At 37.1% G+C, this 24,429-nt stretch overlaps 2 protein-coding genes across 2 annotated transcripts; both read right to left on the bottom strand.

Annotated features, from left to right (window-relative positions):
* Positions 1–1,321: 1,321 nt before the first annotated feature.
* On the bottom strand, positions 1,322–2,799 carry LOC131982801 (uncharacterized). Its single transcript, XM_059347415.1, has 2 exons — positions 1,837–2,799; positions 1,322–1,351 (listed from the first exon to the last, which is right to left on the bottom strand). Exons 1-2 carry the CDS (start codon positions 2,797–2,799, stop codon positions 1,322–1,324), a joined length of 993 nt encoding a protein of 330 aa, XP_059203398.1.
* A 1,984-nt stretch (positions 2,800–4,783) lies between these two features.
* On the bottom strand, positions 4,784–24,102 carry nubp1 (nucleotide binding protein 1 (MinD homolog, E. coli)). The gene is made up of 10 exons (XM_059347854.1): positions 24,009–24,102; positions 22,246–22,350; positions 21,084–21,217; positions 19,908–19,976; positions 19,763–19,795; positions 18,674–18,764; positions 16,934–17,088; positions 11,204–11,314; positions 7,490–7,676; positions 4,784–6,527 (listed from the first exon to the last, which is right to left on the bottom strand). The coding sequence occupies exons 1-10, from the start codon at positions 24,037–24,039 to the stop codon at positions 6,475–6,477; spliced, it is 969 nt and encodes a 322-aa protein (XP_059203837.1). The 5' UTR covers positions 24,040–24,102; the 3' UTR covers positions 4,784–6,474.
* Positions 24,103–24,429: the final 327 nt, after the last annotated feature.

Genomic DNA, 24,429 nt, shown 5'->3' with positions numbered 1-24,429 from the left:
TGCACTAACTGATTCTGAAGCTGTACTAACTGAGCTTGAGGAAGTAATGAAACAAAGGTAAGTAGATTCATTTAATGAATGAATTCATTTATAATAACCTTTAACTGCATAGACAGAGAACACAACAGGTAACACCCATTAGTACAAAACTCTAGCTTCGCCCTTGTAATTTACCCACATTACAGTAATCTCCAGTGCTGAACATTACTCAGGCCAAATACTCTTGTTATGCACACGGACAGCAGGTTTCCCAGTCCATCAAGACTGTTTAGTGTCCAGTTCAACTCAATTTGTAAGCAAATATCAGCTGTTTAACTCTTTGAGTCCACTTTAATTTCTCTGTTTCCAATTATTCCAGTGGATCAGTGAAGATTTATCAATCTCAAACTGACTGTTCTGTTCACACTTTGTACTTGTATCCATGAAGAATAATCTGGTATAATCAGTAAAAAATAAAAAACACAGCAAAAAATGCTAATCTGTAATTCAGCACGTCTAGGGCTGCCTCAGAGAAGGCAGTCATGTGATGTGAAGAGTGACAAAGTCCGGAGAGATGGATAGGTCAAACAAACACAGGACTTTCACTGGGAAATGACATATTTCCCTATCAGAATTTAATCCATTCGGCCCAATAACACTTGGAAACCCTCAAAGAGCTGCGATATAACTTATTTATACAATCTTTGTCTGACTTTTCTCCGTAACTTAAATAAGGTAGAAGTAGAAGTAGGGGTCTCTAGTGCGCATGCTTTATAGGCGCCACAGTGCGGAAGATCAATATGATATGGGTAATTTAGGCGCAGCAGTCATACTCTTTTGGTTTGATGGGCCGCTGAGCAACTTTCATAGAAATGAACAGGGCCCCACCTTCAAAGCTTTATCCAGTTCTCTTTACAAATCCATGTTGCACCCGGGAGACTGCCTTTTGTGTCCTTTGTTATGTAACTCACTTAGATACATACAAAATGCAGTCATTCTAACCCAAAATACATATCTTTTCAAAACAAATATCCAAGTAGCCCGCTCTGCAGAGGCTTATGCAGACACTTTGATCGCTTGTGTTTCTGGACATCTGTAGCATAATGCAGGAAAAATATTGCACAACTTTTTTAAGATATAATACAAACCGTCCATTGAGGAAAGGTTGAATTTGGCATCATATTCAAGCCCTGGAGGCACCCACCCTTTCTGCCATTCTTGGTCATTTTCCAGCCTTGGCTGGAAAATGGAAAACTCAAACTCAAAATGAAACTGAAAGTGAGGCACACTTAAAAGCCAAAACCAGGGAGTTAACCTAAAGCAACAAACACTCGCTGCCAGCTCATGGAGGTGCTGACTTTCGTTTAGCCATCTTTAGTGACAACAAAAAAGGGAGGGGACACAGAAAGCACCTGGAGTTCATGGATTGAAAATAATAACAATCTTTCATTGCAATCCTGACAATATTCCTATAATCCCACACAGATAATGCAAATAAGACTAGAGTTAAAGACCTGTTAGGACAAGAGAAAAAAAAAGAAGAAGAAGAGGTGACATGATATAATGATTGCATGCAGCAGCAAACTTACCCAAATGTGAGTCCCCTCTCTCCTCGCCCTCTTTATTGCCATGAAAGTCTGTTGTGCCATCTGTGCTGCATGTGTTTGCACTGTAAGCAACAACATTTTCTACAATGTCTGTAACACCTTGTGTCATACAATGCTCTGTGTTGGAGAAAAATGAGTGATCTTGCCCGCCAGTATGAGTGTCTGTATGTATACAGGGAGAAAATAAATGTGCAATGTCTTTGAGCAGGTCCTCTGTTGTGTCTCTTGTCCTGTCAGCTCTGCAGCAGACGTCCCGCTCGCCCTCCAGCACACCTGTGATGTTATTGTTTGTGTCGGTTGCTGCGCAGGCTTGAACAGGTGAGGCAATTCTTCCCGCTTCAACGGTATTAAAATGATCCGTATCCAAGCCTGTTGATCCTGAGAAACAAAGTGCTTTTGTATCCGAAGTGAAGTTTGGGTCTGTAATCTGCCCTTCTGTACACTTAAAGTTAAAAGTGTACTCTATTGTCCTGCAAGCAAATGCAAGCTCTTCTTCCTCTTCCATAGTGAGAACAGGGCATTGTGCCTCGCTGTCTGTCGCTGTCTTTTCACTTGTTTTACAGCCTGCAGTCATTTCAGGAACCAGGGGCATCAACATCCTCCGTCCTCTGTCCCAGTGTTGCCACAAAGGAACAGCTATTCGTCTGGCCGCCTCTTCTACCTGTTCTAACCACTCCTTCTCATCCTCCAAATTCCCCTCATCTTTCCTTTCACTATCACTCTCTTGCTTCTGCATTAATTCTGCACTTCTCAGCAGTTCTGCCATTTCATCATCAAATCTGAGATTGCACTGGCAGTCATGTACCGAGGGTGTAGAAAATAGATTGGGGTAGTGTTCGTCCATCACTGGCCCCCCTCTCAATCCTTCAATTAGATGTGGATTTGTTTCCTGAATAACTTTTTGATGTTTTGGCCAGGACCCTGTAGTGTAATGTTCATCCACTGGCGATGCCGATCTTGTCTGGTTCTGGTCTCTAGACTGGCTCAGCGGGCCTCGATCGAGGTTCCAGTGCGCGGTAGACCCTCGAGAACTCCTGAGCTCGGATCCTGGTGCAAATGCTTCAGCGAGTCGGTGCAGACTCAAGCTCTTGCGGTAGCCCTCTGAGATGATCTGCTGCTCCACCAAACCTTTCAGCAGAGCCCCGATGTCAACAGGAGAGGCCCAGGTCAGAGCCAGCCGGACTCCATCCAGAACCTCCTCGAACTGGGGCATGACGGAGACGTCTGCTCCGCGGTCATAGGTGTCTTTGATAGACTGCTGCTAGAGATGATTGATTTTTTTTTAAAGGGACGTGATTTTGTTCAGAAGGCGTTCTCATTAAAAGGGGAGGTGTTTGTGTGTGTGGAGGGAGGTGTCTAGGAGGAATTTCCTTTTTTTTGTGGGAATGTAAGTGTGAGAGACTTTAAAGTCTGGAGGCAGACGTCAGTATTATTAAGTGAGGTTACATGAGGACATTTGTTCACTTTCAGACTAAATATTTTCATCAATCTTTCTATAAAAATCGCTCCTGTTCACTCAGCATTATTAATTAGCATTCATTTTGTCTAATAGAACCTAATTTTTAGCTGTTCTTCATATAAAGTCTACAACATACACATTCCTGGTTGCTTTACACACAATAACAAAAAAAGCTGCACAGGATCAAAAGATTTTCTGATAAATCAGGTTTGATGAGTCATCGTTTCACTGAAACAGAGACTTTTCATGGTCCGTCAGAATACAACAATGGAGGAAATACTTTTAGTATATTTCCCTAATTTAAACCCCTCCTCTGTTTCATGTTGAGACATTGTGATTTAATGCTTTCACACGTTTACTGGTTTGCCATTTGAGACACACAACAATTGTGCTCAGAAGTGTGCAAACCTGTCATTATAACTATAAATGTGACCAATCTATTGTCTGTTTTAGGCATTGGAACTGGTTTGGCTTAATAAGCATGATTGGTATTCACAATCTCAGTTTCCTTAGTATCACAACAGTCACACCTTAGAGATCATCTGCAATGTTAATGATTGAAACTCTCCAACAAGACTTTAAAATACTTTTGTTCTTAGTGGCGTCAAAGGGAGAGTTCACCCCAAAGTAATTAATACATATTTTAATATATTGTGCTACAGCCCAAATTTAAAAAAAGTTAGGACTAAAACAATAATTATTAGTATTACATTACTTGCAAATCTTTTGACATTTGTTCAATTGAAAACTGTATAAACACAGGATATTCTAGATTCAAACTAATAAACTTTTGTTTCACTCTAAACTAGATTCATTCTGTTTTTATCTTTTTCCAGTGTCCCAATTTCTATGGAATCAGGATTGTATTTTGTATATTTCTAGATTGTTTTTGTGTGCCGGCAACCATGTGGCTCTTCATGCTGTCTGCAGCAGCTCCCTGTTGCTGTGTCAAAAAAAAATTATACGAAAATGAATAGTTATTTTGTAACATTTAACATTAATTTATTATTGCTGTAGCCCCAAGACAATTTGTATTCTTCAGTTGTAAAAACATGTAGCTTATATATGGCATTATGAAAAAGGTTTAACCTTTTAATCAACTCAAATGATAAAAATTCTATGACGCCTTAACCTCTCACTTTTGCCAACTTCAAGTCTAGGCTAGATATATTCCTTCAATGTCCAGCTTCTTAAGTGTACTTGGGACCTTGTTGCATTCTTACAAGATCATATCAATATATGCTCATTATGACCTATTTGTAATGTCGATTTAGATTTAGTAGCCCGAATTTTTTCTCTTTTTTTGGCCAACAGTGGCTCTTTTGTTCTGCGTTAGTGCCTGTCATCAAGGAAAAAAAACTGTATTTTGCAATCATTGTATTTATGTTTTCATCGTTCAAATTGCTTAACATGGTTGAACATACTTTAGTGCTCCAAGTCACAACTGCAATCTCCATGTGAGAAACGAAGGGTTGTGGCTGGTGTTTTGTCTGTTTGCAGGATGCTGATGCAGTTTCACATGTGTTTTTTAGTGAACTCTGCAGGAACTACAACCATGTACGGTACATAACACTTGATACACACACACAAATAAAACATACTTGCACAACTTAGAAGCACAAACCTGATGAACTGTGTTTTCACTGCTTACTACAACTGTCAATGTAGCCAATATGAGTGCAAGTGAAATATGATGGCAAAATACTAAAAGTGAGGGTTCGATATAAAAAAAACAAGGTTATCTCAATAAACTTTGATTTATTAACAGATAAAACAAAAAGGAGTCTGCATTATAGTTCGAAATCTTTCATGTTTAGTAACTTAAACCAAGTAAACAAAACAAGTGTCTAAAACAACTGTTTATAACACAATAATATAATATTTATGTCATTTACTGTAAATCAGGACCACTGAGAACTCCAGTAACTCCATGTGAACTTTATGTCTGGTCAGTGAAGAAAAATTTCATGAAATATATATATGAAAACACTTTAAAAAAAATCATGCACACTTTGGTTAGTGGCTCTGAGAAAGTTAGGTTTCCTTATATCCAGTTTGCACATTGGACAAAAATAGATCTTCCAGATTCATACATTTACATTTTTATAGCCACTAAACAGAATGAAGGTTACATGACTTAAAAGTTTAACATCTCCAAATGTCTCTTAATTTCAAATGTGGAATGACTAAGGAGAAAACACAACCAGATCAGTAAGTTAGATTTTACACTATGCTGATGACACTGTGTTTTGTATTACAAGGACTTCAATAAATGGGTTTATCTCCCACTGATGGCACAATTATTGGACTTTCTCTCCCTAATAACATAATTGTAGGAAATGATTAAATGTTTGACACTACTGCTTCATTTACTGCATGATCAGATGTTTAACTTCCTCAAACACCATCTCCTTTACTACAGCACAATAGACTCTTTTCATCTACTAAAGGAACTAAGTGTGTATATCAAATATCTTAGGATGCACAGTGTTCAGAGACAATAGGCAACAAGACTGTACATGTTGGGTCTACAAGACAGCAGCAGTCGCCATCTTTACTTTAACTTTAACCTGAAGGAATAAGATGGGTGATAATCTATATTTTCCTGTTGTCAACACATTCCACATCAGGGCCAAAACAACAAGAAATAGATCCGGTGAAGTACTGCATGTGTATCCAAAGCCTCTGATAGTTTTCTCTGTGCTGTAGAACTACATTATGAACACATCATTCAGCCACTGTTGCACTGAATGACCTTTCTTACGACAAACAGGGCACTGCAGTCAATCCTGTCCTGTTGTAATGAATTCTCCCTCAAACACCAATTGCGTATTCATCCACTGCTGAAAATAGTCCCCAATAAATTCACAATTTACTCTCGTTTGAGCAAAGTTTAGTCAAACTTTGTGCCTGGCTGCTGTGGGTGCAAGTTTGTATCTTCAGCATTAACCAACAAAATACAAATCCCTTCTATTAAATAAACGTCAGGGATTTAAAATGTATCTATTTCAGCTAAAGTATAAAGAGGTAATATACAGAAAATACCCAGAGTGGTGGTTGGAAGCTTTGTTAAATTTCTGGGTTTTTTATGCTTGCATTATATTCAAAATGAGGCCAACATGCTTATTTGGATAACATCACTGTGTAATTACTTTTAGGAACTGCTACTAAGAGGAACTGGTCCCTATTATATTCCAATTAAATGCTCATTATAATATATTTTTTTCATCCTCAATACTGTTTCTATATTGGCCAGCCACTGCAGTGCAAGAAGTATTCAATCATGACTAATAATCATATAAAGATAATAATGTTTAGGTGAACGATATAAGTATTGCTATGTGTGGTTCTTATTCAGTAGTTCAACATTTTTCTACCAAACTCCCGTCATGTGATCTGTCTCAGTGTTCTAGTCCAATATGGCCGCCATCAGGTGGTGCTCTGCTCCTCTGTCACACGGTTGGAGCAGTAGTCCTGAATACCTGGTGGAGGAGAGAGGAGAGGAGGGTGGTGAAGATGGCAAGGGCAGTTTTGGTTAGCTTGATGAAGTGTGTGTGTGTGTGTTCTTGTACTTCCTACATAGTGAGGACCAGAACACGTTTTTAACCAACAGAGTGAGGACATTTTTGCAAAGTGAGGACATTTAGGCAGGTCCTCACTTCTTTAAAGGCTTTTTTGAGAGTTCAGGCTTTTTTTTAAGGGTTAAAGGTTAATGATAATGATTGTTAACTGAAACTGTGGTTACAAAACTAACTAAAATTATAGTGAAAATGTCCTTCGTTTAAGTCTTTGTCAACTTTTTCCATACATAATGAAGATGGATAAGGCAAAGGAAATAAAGGCAAAATTTACTGTGACCTCTTTTAGTCTCCCACCCAACAAAACCCCATCACTCTAAAAGCTAATTAAAACTAACTGAATTTGAAAACAAAAATTCACAACAAAATTAAAACTAAAACTAATGAAAAATTATAACTTATTATTACTTTTATAACCTTGCAAGGGAATTCACTATTACAATGAGGGTCCTCACAAAGATAGAAGTACAAGAATGTGTGTGTGTGTGTGTGTGCGTGCGTGTGTGTGTGTTTTATTAACTACCTGCAAATCATCATGAATCTGTGGGACACAACTGATGCCTTAAATCGCATGCTAAAAGGATGGTTATTGAATTTCAATCTCTTCTTGTTCCGCTTTAGTCGACTGCTTCCCATTTACAAAGTGATCACTTCTTCTTTCATACTATTTAATCGGGAATTGGAACATCAAGTAAACCATCTAGTCATCAAAAAATAGCGAGGGACTTCACTGGAAGCCATATGCACATCTAACTTCCTTTCTCTGGAATCTAATGAAATCTAAGAAAATGATGCCAGAGGTGGCAACGTAGACGTCAGAGATGCTCGTGCCTGCTTGCTGGGCGTATGTTCCTGGGAACACTCACTTTGCACAATACTGTGGTAGGCTTTAGCCGCAGGAGAGTCGGGTACTTCATTGAGGAACGACCTGCCCTCGTCGCAGCTTCGTGCTATCCTTGGGTCCAGAGGCACCTTTCCTAACAGGGGCAGATCTAGATCTGCACACATTCGCTCGGCGCCCCCACTGGTGGGAGGGAAGATCTGCGATGTGTTCTACGAGAGAGGACAAAGAAAAATCTTATGAGTTATTAATGCATTTCAGATCCTATCAACCCTGAATTATAAGAACCTTGCTACTCCATACATGCTGAGCTCAGGGATGAAAAAGTAAAAAACTGGCCACTGCTGATATCTATCAGTAGCCACGGAAAGTTGGAGAGAATTTTGAAGCTAAATTTTGAAAATTAAATAAAATAAATAAATAAATAAAATCAATTTTGAAATTTCACCATAAGAAAATGCAAATTAGGGATCTTTCCATCAACTGGTTTAGAGCAAATAAACAAAGCTGCATAAACGTACTTTAGTCTGAAGATGGCAGTGTAATGTGTTGCTGTAGGCTAATCTGCCAGTAAACAGTAGAAGAAGAAGAGATTGAGGCGAAAGAGAAAAAAAAAACTACAAAAAAGAGGTTGCTAATTAGGCAACTTTGGCCACCAACAAGAAAAATGGAGAGAAGTCTTCAGGAATTGGATTCAATTGGGCAACTTTAAATTGTTCTTTCATGTCAGCTCGTCCTGACCGGGCCGAGCTGAAACAGCTGATCATTCTTGAGTTAAATATTCGCTATGTCAGAAAAATCGCTTCCATTTCTCATGTAGTGCATTCATTCTTTCCCAAAAAGACAAAAAAAACCACCTCAATCGAGCGTAAAAACTTTTATGTGCATTTTTGAAAGTTTTATTGAATTTTGGTGTTACCATCAAGCTTTTCTCATGAGAATCTTCAAAATTCACATATAAGTTTGTTGATGGAAACACGTCTTATGTCATTTTAATGTGTCAGTAAGGATTTAAATCACCAACACTGTTGTTTAGAAGTCTGGTTTTTATGTGATATTATGGATAAATACAGAACTCACTGTTATCTTTTTCTAAGATGCACACCAGTTTTAATTTCACTACGACAAAATATATTTGTTTGTACCGCCTTGTTTTCATGCCGAGAAACAAGACTATAATGTTATGACTGTGGTCATATTATAGTTATTGTTTAGCAAACTGCATTTGTATGTGAGCCCTGTGTTTTTGGTTTCCTTTTTTATATGCAGATTGGAGTGTGCCATAGCCGTGGTGTTATTGGTGGAGAGGTTCCACGCCTCAATATTATGCAGATTGGGGTGTGCCATAGCCACGGTGCGATTGGTGGAGAGGTTCCTCGCCTTGGCTGGGATTGGCTGCAGCCGGAACCACCTGGTTTAAATGGAGCCAAGATGGCGGCCGTCGGTGGCAGCAGGCTTTTCCCTCATCCTCCTCTTCTCCCAACCGGTTCACACCTTTTGAATTAACTTGTGGTTTAGGACTTAATTCCCTTGTTTTGAGCAGTAAGGGTGGGTTGCCAGGTTTTGTTTCTCGTTTTCTCTTGTTTAAGTAGGTAGGGAGGTAAGATTTTTTATCTTTTGGTTTTTCAGGTAAATTTCTTATTTTTAAGATAGAATTGTTTTGTTTGTTATTTTGACTTTAGTCCACTCCTAAGTTGAAGAATATTTGTATTTTCCTAAGTTCTCTTTGTAAATAAATATTTACCCATTCTTCAAACTTATCTTTGTTTGTGGCTACTTGGGAGATGGGGAAGATGGGGCCTTTTCATGTTGTGCTCTAGGCCCCCTAGACTGGGGCATAACAATAACTAAATAAAAAGTAACTTTTGAATTCAGGACCTATAAAGAACTAAACAGACGAAGTTTGGAAACGATAACTAGATTTAGCGAGGAGAGTCAATCGGTCGTTTTGTTGCAGAGCAGAGTTTCTGTGATCAGGAAATGATATTGGTGTATCCGTTGTTTCCAAGTCTTTTCGGCACCTGTGATGTTTTTTTGTTTTACTTTAACTTAACTTTATTGAGATGATTATAAATCAAGTTTAAAACACCTTGTGTATACAACTTGAGCCTACAATTACACGACAGGAGTAAAGGTTGTAGTCTCATAAACAAAATGAAAAGCAAATACCTTTTAAATATCTTTTCTCTTAAGCGACTTTGAATACCTTTAAAAGCGCTTTAAAAATTGAATGCATTATAATTATTATTATTTTTTAAAGCTGTATTAGCCTGAAAGTGGTTACACATTCAGGTATAGAAGAACTGTACTGTTTTGTACGGAGCCCTGAAGAATTTGGCAGTTTACCTAAAGATTTGTGAATATATAATGTTGCCAGAGTGATAAGCAAATTATGCAAATAAACTGGGAACAGAGATGCCTGCGACAAACAAAAGAGGCGTGGCTATGGACGGATGATGAAGCTGTGCCAGGGCTGTGAAGCCTTTAAAGTGCGGACGTCTTATTTTGTCAAACGCCTGCAGCCTCGACTCCTCTCTGTCCTCCCCTTCTCCTCATATCTCAACTAGGAGGGACTAAGAAGTGAGGAGAGGAGGCAAGGAAAGGAAGTGAGGATGTACAAACAGAGAACTGAGAAGGGGGAACTGCACACTAAAAAATATTTGTTTGTTTGCAGTGAACGGCACACTGCAAAAAATTGGATGACAGTTACCTCGAAGTGCTTAAAAGACATCAGGAATATGCATGATGAGAATGAGACTTAAAGTTTAAGAAAAAGTGTTAAAAGTTAATCAAACTAGAAATTAATCAGGTGCTTGCTTGGAACCTAAACCTAAACTTTTGAAAAGTTTTGCTGATGGAAAGCAAAAAAAAACAAACAGCAAATCAAGTAGAGTAAAGCCATGGTGTAGAATTCAGTGGGTACGCAGCATAATATCACATGTAAGTGTTTGTAGTAAGGAAGTGGATCCAAGGAAACACATTGACGGTGGTTGATTTATGTGTTTACAAAACTAGCTGCATGTGGTTGAAATAACCTGCACACTGTGAGCTGAATGTGTGTCTCTCTCACAGATAGCTGTCACAGAGCTCGCTTGTTGTTTTGACCTAATTCAGACTGCAGGGGAAGCACATTGAAGCATCTTGACAGCACAGATTAAAAAGATGATAAAGCTTTAACTTCTTCTTCTTCATAACATTCAACATAACAGTCCAACTTGTTTTTCGGTAAACATGAAGTGGCAGCTCTGTGGCCGGCTCGGCTCTACCATGTGGGTACAGCATAGTTCCTCTTTGCTGTGTGTGCCATGTTGTTCTTGGCTAAAGTGTCAAGACATTTGCCTGTATTGCCTGTATGATTTTTTTGGTGTACACGTATCTGACTGTGTGTTTGAGCATAACCTGTCTATGCACTTTGCACCTTATTTGTTTCATAGCACCAACATTTTTATACTGTATATTCATATTTATTCTGCACTGGAATTCTATTCTACTCCTTAATACATACTCCTTCTTTAGACACTTTATTTTTTATTGTATTTTAATATTTTATTGCTTGAAGTATGCCTAGGTTGTTCTTTTTATTTAATTGTGTTGTCATTGTCTCTGTGTGTAATGCTGCTACACTGTAATTTCCCAGCTTGGGATAAATAAAGTCTGTCTGTCTGTCTGTCTGTCTGTCTGTCTGTCTGTCTGTCTGTCTGTCTGTCTGTCTGTCTGTCTGTCTGTCTGTCTGTCTAACCTTGCATGAAGGACAAACGAAGCCACTCATGTTCTCCACCACTCCGATGATGGGCAGCTTGACCTTCTGACAGAACCGGATCTCCTTTCTCACGTCCTGCAATGACACCTCCTAGAGAGAGAAAGAGAAAGGCAAAGCAAGAGAGGAAGAAGAGAGAGAGAGAGAGAGAGAGAGAGAGAGGATGAAGTAGGGGTGTGCCATATCGTATCGTTCACAATTATACCAGTATAATTTTTTATGGGTAAAAATGGGTGCATGTGCTGCACTAACGTCACATTTCAACCTACTGAAAGTATATTTACACTGTAAAAATTGTTTGTAGAAATTTTAGTAAAACACTGTCAAATTACATCAGAAATAGGGCGTAAAATTAAAATTTGTATATCACCGTAGTAGACACTTTAAATTACTGTAAATCAAATAATAGCAAAAATCTTTAACTTTTACTGTCATAAACTGTAGGAAACACACAGTTTTGCAGTAAAAAATATAACATTTTCAAGTAAAGTTAATGGAGAAATACCATGATGCTTGAATGAATGACACAGTTACCCTAAAAATAATGGGAATATTCAAGTCTAAATTACAGTTTTTGCTAATACTCAAGAGACAAGAGCACATTTTTTTGTATTGGGCAACTGCTGAGATTTGCACTTTACACTACATTTTAGATTTATGATTGATTTTTATTTTGTTCTACATTTTTTATTTATTCATACAGACAAAAAAAAAATCATATTTTCTTTATATTTTTCAGAATTTTTTAATATTGTCAAGAATATCTTTATTGCAAAAAAAATGCCCTGAAATATTGTGAGAATATTTTAGGACCCCTAGGATGAAGACAAGAGAAACAGGGAGGAAACCAAGGTGAAAACAGCAGTAATTGTTTTCCTTCCTTATCATAGTTCCCTTGAGAAAAGCAGCTGGCTATGATAAACTGAGCATTTCACGTAAATGTGTTGAAATGCCTTTTTTTCTTTGAGATCGGCAGCTCGTCTGTTGATATTCAAGCGACTGTCTACAATTTTTGGGTAATTCCCAACATGTGTGTGGTTATTTTTTAAGTGAGAGCTGAAGGAATGAGGAAGTGAGTCTACTGCTGTCTGACCTCACAAGTCTAATTTAAGTACCAGGAAGTGTTTACTCGGCCTTTCACCAAGTACAGTCAAACCAGATTTAATGAAGCACATTTAACAAGATAAACACAGATCACAGATTAGTCATGGGAATCTTTTTCAACACAGTCAGGGCGTTGTTTCAAAACTCTTCCTCCTTAGTCCTGACTCCAAAACACTGTCATTTAAAGACACATTGTTGTTCAATTAATACTAGGTTGTCGAATGGTACAGTAATTTTGTTGCAGAGATGGGGTGGTGATGTTTATGTTTATATTGTATTTGTAGTCTTGCAGATCATCTATGTTTCTGAATGTATGTACTTTGTACGCTACCTCTTTATGTATAAACCTCAATAAAAAAGACTTGGAATAAAGACACATTGTAATCCAGCGTAAATAAGCACTCTGACAAGCAAATAGAATTTCATGATACCTAATTGCTAATCCAAGCTAATTAATGTGTTCACTGAAATCTGTCACCATGACCAGGTAGAGCTTTTACAATCAGCTGTTTTCAAACTGAGCACCTCCAATATGGCCTCTACTGGGTGTGATCCAGGCAAATGTCTCCTGTTTTAGACACTACTGGGAATCCCCACTGGGAGCGAGACACGAGTGGTGCGTATAAATTATATTCTGCAATACACTCACATTTAGTGGAGTGTTTTCTACACAGACACCTGTTACATCCACACAAACATTGCACTGTATGTGTGTTTTGAATTTATTTACCACATGGTAATTGATCAATCGAGGCTCCTGGTCTGTTTGTGAGCTTCACTATGCAGCTGTCTGTCAACAGAAATTTACTGAAATAACTAATTTACTGAAAAGTTTTCATGTCAGCTTCATGGGAAAAAAAATCAACAATGTTTGTATATAGTTATTGATTGATTTTATTTCTTCACCTACTGTAGCGAGTGAGAGGAATCTGCCTATAGTGAAAAAGACTACATATATTATAGAGATTATATATATATATATACAGTACAGGCCAAAAGTTTGGACACACACCTTCTCATTCAATGCGTTTTTCTTTATTTTCATGACTATTTACATTGTAGATTCTCACTGAAGGCATCAAAACTATGAATGAACACATATGGAATTATGTACTTAACAAAAAAGTGTGAAATAACTGAAAACATGTCTTGTATTTTAGATTCCTCAAAGTAACCACCCTTTGCTTACTAGAATATAAGACATGTTTCCAGTTATTTCACACTTTTTTGTTAAGTACATAATTCCACATGTGTTCATTAATAGTTTTCATGAATCTACAATGTAAATAGTCATGAAAATAAAGGAAACACATTGAATGAGAAGGTGTGTCCAAACTTTTGGCCTGTACTGTATATATATAATATATATATATATATAGCTATTGCAACTGCTGTTAGGTCAATCAAAAGAGATGTTTATTATTTCATTTCACAACCACTAAAACTGTCAAAAAGTTATTTTAATTCGGCTTCTGTCATTATACTGCTTGATTTATGCTTGAAACAGGGTTGTGAGTGTTTGCATGGCTAAAGTGCCATCACGCCATCAGACATGGCGCTTAACAGGGTTTGTGCTCATTCAATATTTTCTAACTACAGGGATGTAGATGGTGATGAACTTTGAGGAAGCCTAGGAGAAAACCAGCACGGTGTATAAAATATCCAAATATATTTTAATGTTACGATTCCATGTTAGCTCATCTCCATGGGGAAAGCATTATTGGGGCTTAAGGTTACTGTAACAAGTGCTCTGTTTAACTATGTTAAAAGTAGTTGCAGGTCAATTTTAGTTTAAACCACTGTCTCATGAATTACTCTCATGTTCCAAAACAAAACCAAAAGCAAATTGTTGAATATGTGGCACCCAGACTTGTTTGTTTTGGTTATGACAGTGTTAGCCTTGCTAATATTATCTTAGCATAAAGAAAACAGCAGCATCAGGGCTAACATTAACTTAAGTGGTTGTGGTTGCCAGGGATGTGCTCATAAGTAATTGAAAATTAACCATTCAGCATGAATAAAACATATTCAAAATGACTATTCAAGACCCAAACAGTGTTGTGTTTGTGTGTCTGTCTGTAAAATATTACATGGACATTCCTTCCCTAGACTTGCTAGTGTTCTGCATGGCCATGCTAGCGTTTCACTGCTTTTATTGCACTTTGTGTAAACAAATAACAAGCAAACATGCCGTATTATAACTTTATATGGTGCCATGATAGCATGTGCAACCACACTGAAACAATGACTTTTTATGAGTTTATGATGAAATAGCATCTTCTGTTTGTTGCCATATTGTAGCTGCATTTTACAGATGGTTTTTGAAATAAAACTGTAAAAAAAAGTGAGAGGGAAACAACAGCTGCAGTTATGGCTTAAATGATACACTATGATTACTTTATTGCCAATAGTTCCCCTGCAGATATACTACTATTTTGCACAATGCCGACTGCACAGCATGATAATGTTTCCCCGGGCCTACTGTCTCTCAACCTGTCTCATACACTTACTAACTTCCCAGCATTACTTTCCATAAGCCCCCACAGCCGGGGGAAACTTGCTTTATTTAGCTGTGCTATTTAAACATGTAGGTGGACTGGCATCAAACACTACAGTAATGGAAGGGAAGGGGTTTATCCATCCCACCCCTTACCATGACACCCACACATGGTGTTTATTTCCTTTTTGAAGTCGATAGACCCTTTCAGACAGCTGTTTCAAACTGGCATTTTTAAGCCTCTGTGGCGTTTTGCCTTCAGTCTGAACGTCCCACAGGCGTAATGGGGGTACTAAGTGATTCTGGCTTTTCTACGTGACCAACACTCGGGTAATAAGAAAGGAAGTGGGCCGTATCATGTTCAGTAAAATGCAGAACAACTTCTCTTGATTATGCGGAATCTCTAGAGACAATCTATAGAGATGGCACACATTACATTACATTACATTACATTACATTACATGTCATTTAGCAGACGCTTTTGTCCAAAGCGACTTACAATAAGTGCATTCAACCTGATGGTACTAGACATAGACCATAGGAATCAAGTAAGTACATCACTTTAAGAGCTAACTGTCATCGCTAAAGGAGTGCTATATGTTAAAGAAGAAAAGAAGAGAAAAGAATAAGAGCTGGATTACAATGCCGGGTTGCAATGAGAATGTCACGCCGTTGTGGAATCAGTATGAATGTCCTAAAGTTAAACGACAGCAGAGCTTGTGACAGCACTTATGCTGCACTTTTGCAGTATGAAAAGGGCTAATAACAGTTGAGTTGCTTGGTACTGGCAGAACCTCTGTAAACTTTTCCCCTTTGCTGTTTTACTTGGGGTCCATTCTGCACTACAGTTAGAGTGCTGTTGTTCGAAGAGACGTTCTGTTTCTATACGACTTAATGAACGGCTAAGTTAAAAGAGATTAAAGAAAACCTTTCTAATACTTTGTATTATTTGTATGCTAAAAAAACAAAAATGTAGCAAGTTGACAGTGAGCGGCTAAAGGGAACTGGTGTCGCCATCTTTCTTTTTGTCAAGCTTGTCTGACCTAGCAAACGTCAAGTCAAGTCAAGTCAAACTTTATTTATAGAGCACATTTAAAACAACCGGGGTTGACCAAAGTGCTGTACAGATATCACAGTTGCAGGAAATACGGTAAAAACTAAAATACTAAAATACATAAACACAGTGCAACAATATAATAAAATAAATTAAAAATATAATAAAATAAATTAAAAATTTAAATAAAATTTTGTTTTTGCAAGATGTCCACTTAAACTTGATTAAAAGCCAAGGGAGAAAAAGTGTGTTTTTAAGGAGGATTTAAAAACTTCAAAAGATCCTGCAGATCGGATGTGCCAGGGCAGGTTATTCCAGAGCCACAAAGGCACGGTCCCCTTTGGTTTTTAGTCTGGTTTTAGGGGCGGCCAGTAGCAGCTGACTGGAGGGTCTCAGTGTTCTGGCAGGGGCGTGGATTTTAAGGAGCTCGGTCAAATATTGAGGGGTGAGGCCATTAAGAGCTTTAAAAACAAATAATAAAATTTTAAAATCTATTCTAAAAGCAACCGGGAGCCAGTGTAGCGAAGCAAGGACGGGTGTAACGTGAACAAGGAAGCTGGGTCCACTTCTACACATAAGTTCTTTCTTTAGGGACATTATAACAAAACCCTAAATCGGCTGCAAACTGCACATTTTTTGTCTAGAAAAAATATTCGAGTTATCTTAATATATTGTTGTGTCACAAAAAGCAGAGAAACCAGCCTCCCCATGGAGAGTAGGACTGATATGACTGTAAAACCAAAACGCAGGGCAGTTGCAGCAATGTTGCATTCTGAGTAAAGCATGTGATTGTGTGTGGCTCGTGGATTGTTGTGGTTATTACTGTTACTATCACTCCCGTTATGACTGTCTGGAGATACATTAAAAAGAGCGGCTAACATCAACCGCAGGTGGTTGAAATTCATTCTGGGAAATTTATGAAATCACCAACTGAAGTAACAGCAATCAAATCAGTTGGAGTGAAAGTAGACACAGATTATATTTTAGGGTGGAATTCCCCTTTACAGTTGCTGTAAATGCATTTTGTGTTATATGTGTGAGCATGTGTTCGTGATACCTGTGGCGTGGTGATGATGACGGCTCCATCCACGTGGGTGGAGCTCAGGTACTGGACTATCGACAGGTGCTCGTCAGAGGTTCCAGGGGGCGTGTCCACGATGAGGTAATCCAGGTCCCCCCAGTCAACATCCCTCAAAAACTGCTTGATCATCCCTGAATTTAGACAAACATCACACAGATTATGCTGCTGTGTCATCTGGAGAACACACACACACACACACACACACACACACACACACACATACACACACACATTCTTGTACTTCTATCTTTGTGAGGGCCCTCAGCCCTCATTGGATTAGTGAATTCCCTATCAAGGTTATAATCATTTGTCATTTGTTATAATCATTAGTTTTATTTTTAATTGGGTTGTGATTTTTTGTTTTTAAATTCAGATAGTTTTAATTTGTCTTTAAAGATAGTTTGCTAGTTTTAGTTTAGTATTTCTTTTTTGAAATGCTTTAGTTTTAGTTTAGTTTTTATTAGTTTTAGTTTTTTGTAATGGGGTATTTGTTGGGTTAGATATTAACCCATTGACGCCGGGAAAGCATTACCGCATTTCTACCATTAAAGCCGGGAGCGATGTTGCGTCACTCTACCATTAAGGCCGGGACAGCGGATATGTCATTTTGTAGTATTTGTATTTTTTTCCACCTATTTTCGGTCCCCTGGCCAATGAAATGCATCAGAATCATGATCAGAATACATGCGGGAGTGTCTCAATGCAACATCGGACTTTTCCAGAACTTATAAATCATGGCGGAAGACGACGATAGCGGAGGAGCTCAGCAGTAAGTGACGATCATTTAATTGCTGATCTGGACTTTGAACCCTCGGAACCAATCGACCGGCATTTATGGATGAGGAATATGTTTTTAGACGACATATTTTCACCAAAGAACAGACAGATTTGTGGCCATCTGGAGATAATAATAATATTATTAATAATATATTAATATTAATAATAATAATAGGCTAATTGATTGTGATGATGATATAAGAAATGATGACTGTTTATGTCTTATATTACTTTATGCGTCGTTGAGTACCCTGAAAAGTGCAATATATAAAATGTATTATTATTATTTATTATTATTATTATTATTATTATGATCATTTTTTTTTTTATTAGAGTAGGCTAATGAGAACAATGTATTGTTCTTCCAATGGTCATATCATGTTTGCATCTTGCTAATGGGCATGTATTAGTATTATGCATAGGATATTTTATTCAGTCAAATGTAACATTTGCTGAGTTTGTTGATTTAAAAAAAAAATTTATTCAAGGTTTGGACAAATAAACTCAACTTCGTATGAAAGCCACGGGTATAAGCTCTCAAATACTTTTTGAATTTAATTTTTATCTGCTACAGAGGCTGAAAAATCTATTATTTAGTAGGTGTTGAATTTCCAGAAAAACTTCAGGTTTTAGGGGGTCATTTGAAAATCGCCCAGAGGTTTTCCAGGCATTTTTTTCCAGGCGCTTTAGGCCTTAATGGGTTAAAAGAGGTCACAGTAAATTTTGCTTTGATTTCTTTGCCTTATCCATCTTCATTATGTATGGAAAAAGTTGACAAATACGAAAACAAAAGACATTTTCACTATAATTTTAGTTAGTTTTGTAACCACACGATACAGTTTCAGTAAATTATCTTTTTTTTTAAAACTCTCATTTTCATTTTTATTTCAGTTAACAGTTAAAATGTTTTTTCAATTCTAGTTTTCGTTATTTTGTTACCGTTCTTCTTGGGTCCTCTCCAGATAACAGCATCATCAGGACTACTGAGCAGGAAGCCAATAGACATGACTGCCAGGTTGTCCTCCACATACTGTAACATACAGCACATACATATACATTTATAATTTAGGCTATATCATTTCTAGAGCCAGACCGATATATAAGATTTCGAAACCAATACCGATACTGATTTTAGAGGGGAAAATTTATCGATGATAGATATGGTGGCTGATATATAGCGCTTTTTTGAAATGGAATGAAAAAAGATCTTTTTTATGTGGATTGTGCACCGATTTATCTACCCAGAGAGCAATTCCCTCAAACATAAAACTTTATCAAATAATATTTAACATTATTATACAGACAATTTATTATGTTTTCAGCCAATTCTATAAATAATAACTGAGAAAATAAAGAATAGGAATAAAACGAATGGCCAAATTATGATAACTGTTCAGTGTTAGTCAATTGCTGAGTATTTAAAAAAAATCACAGCAGGCAACATTTTCTGCATTATATATATATATTGTGTAAAAAAAGTTTTTTTTATAACGGCACATATCGGACAGCAGATACTACACAGATACTGATATGCCTTTTATAGGCCGATATCGGCTGATAATATCGGTCAACAGATATACAGTACAGGCCAAAAGTTTGGACACACACCTTCTCATTCAATGCGTTTTTCTTTATTTTCATGACTATTTACATTGTAGATTCTCACTGAAGGCATCAAAACTATGAATGAACACATATGGAATTATGTACTTAACAAAAAAAGTGTGAAATAACTGAAAACATGTCTTGTATTTTAGATTCCTCAAAGTAACCACCCTTTGCTTACTAGAATATAAGACATGTTTTCAGTTATTTCACACTTTTTTGTTAAGTACATAATTCCACATGTGTTCATTAATAGTTTTGATGAATCTACAATGTAAATAGTCATGAAAATAAAGGAAACACATTGAATGAGAAGGTGTGTCCAAACTTTTGGCCTGTACTGTATATGTCAGGCTCTAATAATGTATTTTAAAATAAAAAGGAAGATTGAAAACTAAAGCATAATTGTTGAACATGACTCACCACAGGGGACCAGCCTGAGCCACTCTGGTGAACCTGTGCATGAGAAAACAGATTACAGACTGACAGACAGCTTTACACCACTGATTCAAAGCATATATCACTCCTTTCTTTTGTGTGTTGTGCAACATTTCTGCCCAGATCTCACCTGTTCTCCCTCTAAGCCCATGATCCTAGGAATAGAAGGACCACAGATATCTACATCCAGCAGGGCGACCTAAACAGAGAGAGAGAGAGAGAGAGAGAGAGAGAGAGAGAGAGAGAGAGAGAGAGAGAGAGAGAGAGAGAGAGAGAGAGAGAGAGAGAGAGAGAGAGAGAGAGAGAGAGAGAGAGAGAGAGAGAGAACAGAAAAACAAAGACTCTTCAGTCTACATTAAAATAATATTTTAATATATTTTATAATAATCTGTTTCTAACTCAAGTTAATTAGGACAGCCACAGATTTCATTGTGCTAAGATGACAACCCGCTTAAATACTCTTCAGTATGTACTGTACTTCTCTAATGTTTTTTGCTTGTTTTTTTTTCTTTTTTTTGTAAAATTCTCTCCTTTTTATGTTTATAGATGTCCTCTTTTACAACATACTTGTCTTAGATTGAGTCATCTATTGATCATTATTATTATTGTTGTTGTTTATCTATCTATATATTTATTTGTTTTTGCTTTCTGGGGTGGGGATTCTGTTCTGAGTGTTCCTGTATGTCTGTGTTTTATTGTGAAAAAACATAATAAACAAAGTTTAAAAAAATAATAATAATAATCTGTTTCTAATTAGGTGAGCGTACAATTCATGTGTCCCACCTGGCTATGATGTTTACATCATGTCTTACTTTCAGACACTTGATTAATGTTGGTGGAATAATTAATACATGGTTACTATGGTTTTTAAAACCTATATATAATTACTCAATTTTGTTAGTATGATACTTATAACAGTGTTGCCATCAGAAGATTATTCATTGTGAAGCACTGTAGAAATCTGTCCTTATCTAAACTTTATGGCCTCAAACTTCTGCAGTGACCTCTAGTGGTGTTAAGTTGAATTTCACAAGCAACAGCAACTAAGTTCTGAGTAAACCACATGTACAGCTTCAAAGGACAGCAAGTGGGTTAAACAGACCACATCATTTTGTTCTACACAACACAGGTTTGAACTAATTTTCAACCTAACAGGTGAAACTGCAAAGACAAAAATGTAATTCCAGCAGTTAGAAGTCTGAGTTTAACCAAAATTATAGTTTGGTCACCTTAATCATTTTTTGTTTTGCTTCCAGGTGGTGTCTCTGTAGTTTACACAATGAAAACCAACATTTAAAAAAAATACCTCCTTTGTGGTGTCACTAGCAAGAGCGTGAGCCAGGTGAGCGCTGAAGGTACTCTTCCCCACTCCTCCTTTTCCAGACAGAACGAGGATCTTGTGTTTAACTGTTGACAGCTTCAGTCCGATCTCTGCTATGGCTGCAGGTGAGACAGTCGGAGGAGATGAAAAAGACTATGAAGACAAGGATCACTAAAATATTGGTTGTTCATTCATTCTCCTTCTCCACTTATCCGCACTCTGGTCATGGGGGGCTGGAGCCGATCCCAGCTGACATTGGGTGAGTACACCCTGGACAAGTCTCCAGACTATCACAGGGCTGACACATAGAGACAGACAAGCACGCTCTCATTCACTCCTACGGACAATTTAGAGTCACCAATCAAACCTAAATGCATGTTTTTGGACTGTGGGAGGAAGCTGGAGTACCCTGAGAGAACCCACGCTGACACGGGGAGAACATGCAAACTCTACACAGAAGAGTCACAGGCCGGAGTCCAACCCTCTTGCTGTGAGGCAAGAGTGCTAACCACTAGACCAGTAGTTTTCAACCTTTTTGAGTCGCGACCCCCAATTTAACATGCATGTTGTCCGCGACCCCCGCTCACTGAACAGAATCTCACACGCACAGTTCAGATCACCCAAAAAAAGAAACAAAATGACCAAAAAAAGACACAAATTGACCACAAAATGATAAAAAAAGACACAAAATTACCAAAAAAGACATAAATTGACCTAAAAAAAGAAACTAAGTGACCAGAAAAAGAAACTAAACGACCAAAAAAAGACACAAATTGACCACAAAATGATTTAAAAAAGACACAAAATGACCAAAAAAGACACAAAATGACCAAAAAAAAGACACAAATTGACAAAAAAAAAACCCCCAAAATGACCAAAAAAAAGACATTAAATGACCAAGAAGACTAAAACACATGAACACTTTAACACAGTGGAGACAGAGCTGACTTCCAAAATAATTTGGCGACCCCCAGAAATCATCTCGCGACCCCAATTGGGGTCGGGACCCCAAGGTTGAGAATAGCTGCACTAAACCACCATGTAGCCCCAATATTGGTTGTTTTAAAGCTAATCATTTTTCTTGTTCAATTTAAATGAATGCAATAATCTCACATGACACAACATCAAGATGTAGCAACAGTCTTACCAGGGTCGGGGGCCTTGGTGGCTCCAGAAGCACATATTTTCTGGTTGGGACAGCCCTGACATGATGATGTCTTCCCTGCTTGCTCACTTTGTGTTCCCGGGCAGTCTGAAAGGACAAAACACAGGCCAGTTATCAGTGTGTGGCCTTTACAAACTCATCCTAAACTAATTAGAATCCAATACATGTTCGAGTCGCTGATGTTCAACTCAAGTCTAGTGTTGAAGTGTATTTTTTTCATCATCTCTTCGACCCCCCAGCCTGCTGGTCGGACCACCATTTTAAAGCTGCAACAATTAGTTGATTGACAAAAACTAATGACCTACTAATTATGAACTACTTTGATAATAGATAGAATAGAATAGAATAGAATAGAATAGAATAGAATAGCCTTTATTGTCATTGTACATAGCAAAACGAAATTAGAGTGAAACTCCCATAGTGCATAAAACAAATTAAGCTTAAGGACAATAAGGTCTAGAGGTATAAAAAGTATAAAATATTACAGCAAGAATAAATAATTGAATGGCAAAAAATACTGAATATAGAATAAATTGCTTTGTATGTAAAGGTGGCGAATGAGGATGAGTGGTAGCATGTAGAGGTAGTATTTTTATTATATAATGTGAATATAAATATATTATATAGAATATAATATATTATTATATATAAGTATAATATTATTGCACTATAATCCATTATTATTAAGGAATTTTTCACACAAAAATGGCAGAAAATAATGTTTTAAGGCTTTCCCATATGTAGAGTTTGTGCTTTTCTATGTATTATCATATTAAAGTGGACGTCTTTGGGTTCTGGGCTGTTAAACAAGACATTTAAAGCCATTACATTGGACTTTGAGGAACTGGTACAGACATTTCTCACTATTTTCTGACATATTATAGACCAAACCTTGATGAAATCCAGAGATGCCAGGGTTTCGAAACACGCTAAATATGTCAAGGTGAATTTTGTCAACAATACTTCCATTTAACAGTGTGGTACAGCCCTAAAATAAAAATAAGTCTTTCAGTATTTCACCGTTAATATCCTATAGCTTTAATACAATCATAAATAAGATGCATTTAACAACAAAATATTAAATTGAGAATGAAAGGAAACTGGATGTTAAGGCGATTCAATGCAATTCTGGAAAGAAGAATATATAATGTATTATATTAATTGTACAATTAAATACTGCAGAACAATATGGTTAAATGTGTTGTTATCAGTAAATAACAGATGGAAACTGTTGTCATATTCCACGTTGATTTTGCAGGCTGTCACAATGACTCAGCAACATTTTAGGGAGTTGTATGGTATTTCGTTACAAAAAATATTACACATATTAATATACATTTAGGACTGTTAAAGTAGCCCTGTGCAGTAATTATGTTGTTCAGGCATAAATTACCAATTTTCATTAATCCGCTGCCGTTTATCTAACGCCTGTCACACTTTAGTAAGTGCGTCATTGAACTTTAAAACGCAATGAGAGATTTCTGTTTCATTTAATTTAAAAGAAGCCATCAGTAGCAGTCAATATAACTATTTTGAAAAGATTTTAAGCAAACTGATAACCTGAAAACAATCAGGATATCCAGGTACAGTATTGACAACGGCAACAGAGACGTAGCTAGCAGGAGGCTAACAGTGACACTTTTGTTTAAAAACTACCACAACCTTATTGTTACGGCAAACTGTTACAATCTGCGATTAAACTATATTTCCAAAACGTCCCAATAATGTTTAATTTAAAAACTCACGCTCCGGAGCATTATCAGGTACGTCCGACATATTTGCACCAGTGTCCTCACATTAAAGTCTTCCCCCTTCAAAGGTTCCGGATAAGCGCAACGCGAAGCTACAGCCGCGCAACATGGTTACTACCAAGTTAACCCTAAAGATCCCGTAACAAAACAACAACAAAACACATTGAGATCCAAAGAAAAAAAATATTTTCTTTACAGAAATACAGCAGCGATCTATAACAAGTTGTAAAAGTAACCTTTAGGGCTGTTTTTTGTTTATACTTTTGAGATTCGGTTTAATCTACCGAAAAGTTTCCCAAATTACCTGGTTTACCCTATTAATAGTTCCCTGATACGAAAACAAAAAACAAACAAAAAGCATTCAATGTTCTTTCCCTATCTTCCCCTTTTCTTGATGTGTTTGATGGTCCAAAGT

The sequence above is a fragment of the Centropristis striata genome, chromosome 13 (genome assembly GCF_030273125.1).
Source record: "Centropristis striata isolate RG_2023a ecotype Rhode Island chromosome 13, C.striata_1.0, whole genome shotgun sequence".
Taxonomy (NCBI): domain Eukaryota; kingdom Metazoa; phylum Chordata; class Actinopteri; order Perciformes; family Serranidae; genus Centropristis; species Centropristis striata.
The sequence above is the reverse complement of the archived record's forward strand: the minus strand, read 5'-3'. Positions and strand labels throughout refer to the sequence as shown.

Coding starts and splice junctions, on each gene's coding strand:
- LOC131982801 (XM_059347415.1), bottom strand. CDS start 2,799: ATGCCCCAGTTCGAGGAGGTTCTGGATGGAGTCCGGCTGGCTCTGACC. Junction 1,352..1,836: donor TGCTGGAGGGCGAGCGGGAC/GTCTGCTGCAGA, acceptor TTGTCACTAAAG/ATGGCTAAACGAAAGTCAGC.
- nubp1 (XM_059347854.1), bottom strand. CDS start 24,039: ATGTCGGACGTACCTGATAATGCTCCGGAGC. Junction 11,315..16,933: donor TCATCATCACCACGCCACAG/GTATCACGAACA, acceptor TTCTCTCTCTAG/GAGGTGTCATTGCAGGACGT. Junction 7,677..11,203: donor TCGTTTGTCCTTCATGCAAG/GTTAGACAGACA, acceptor CCTCTCTCGTAG/AACACATCGCAGATCTTCCC.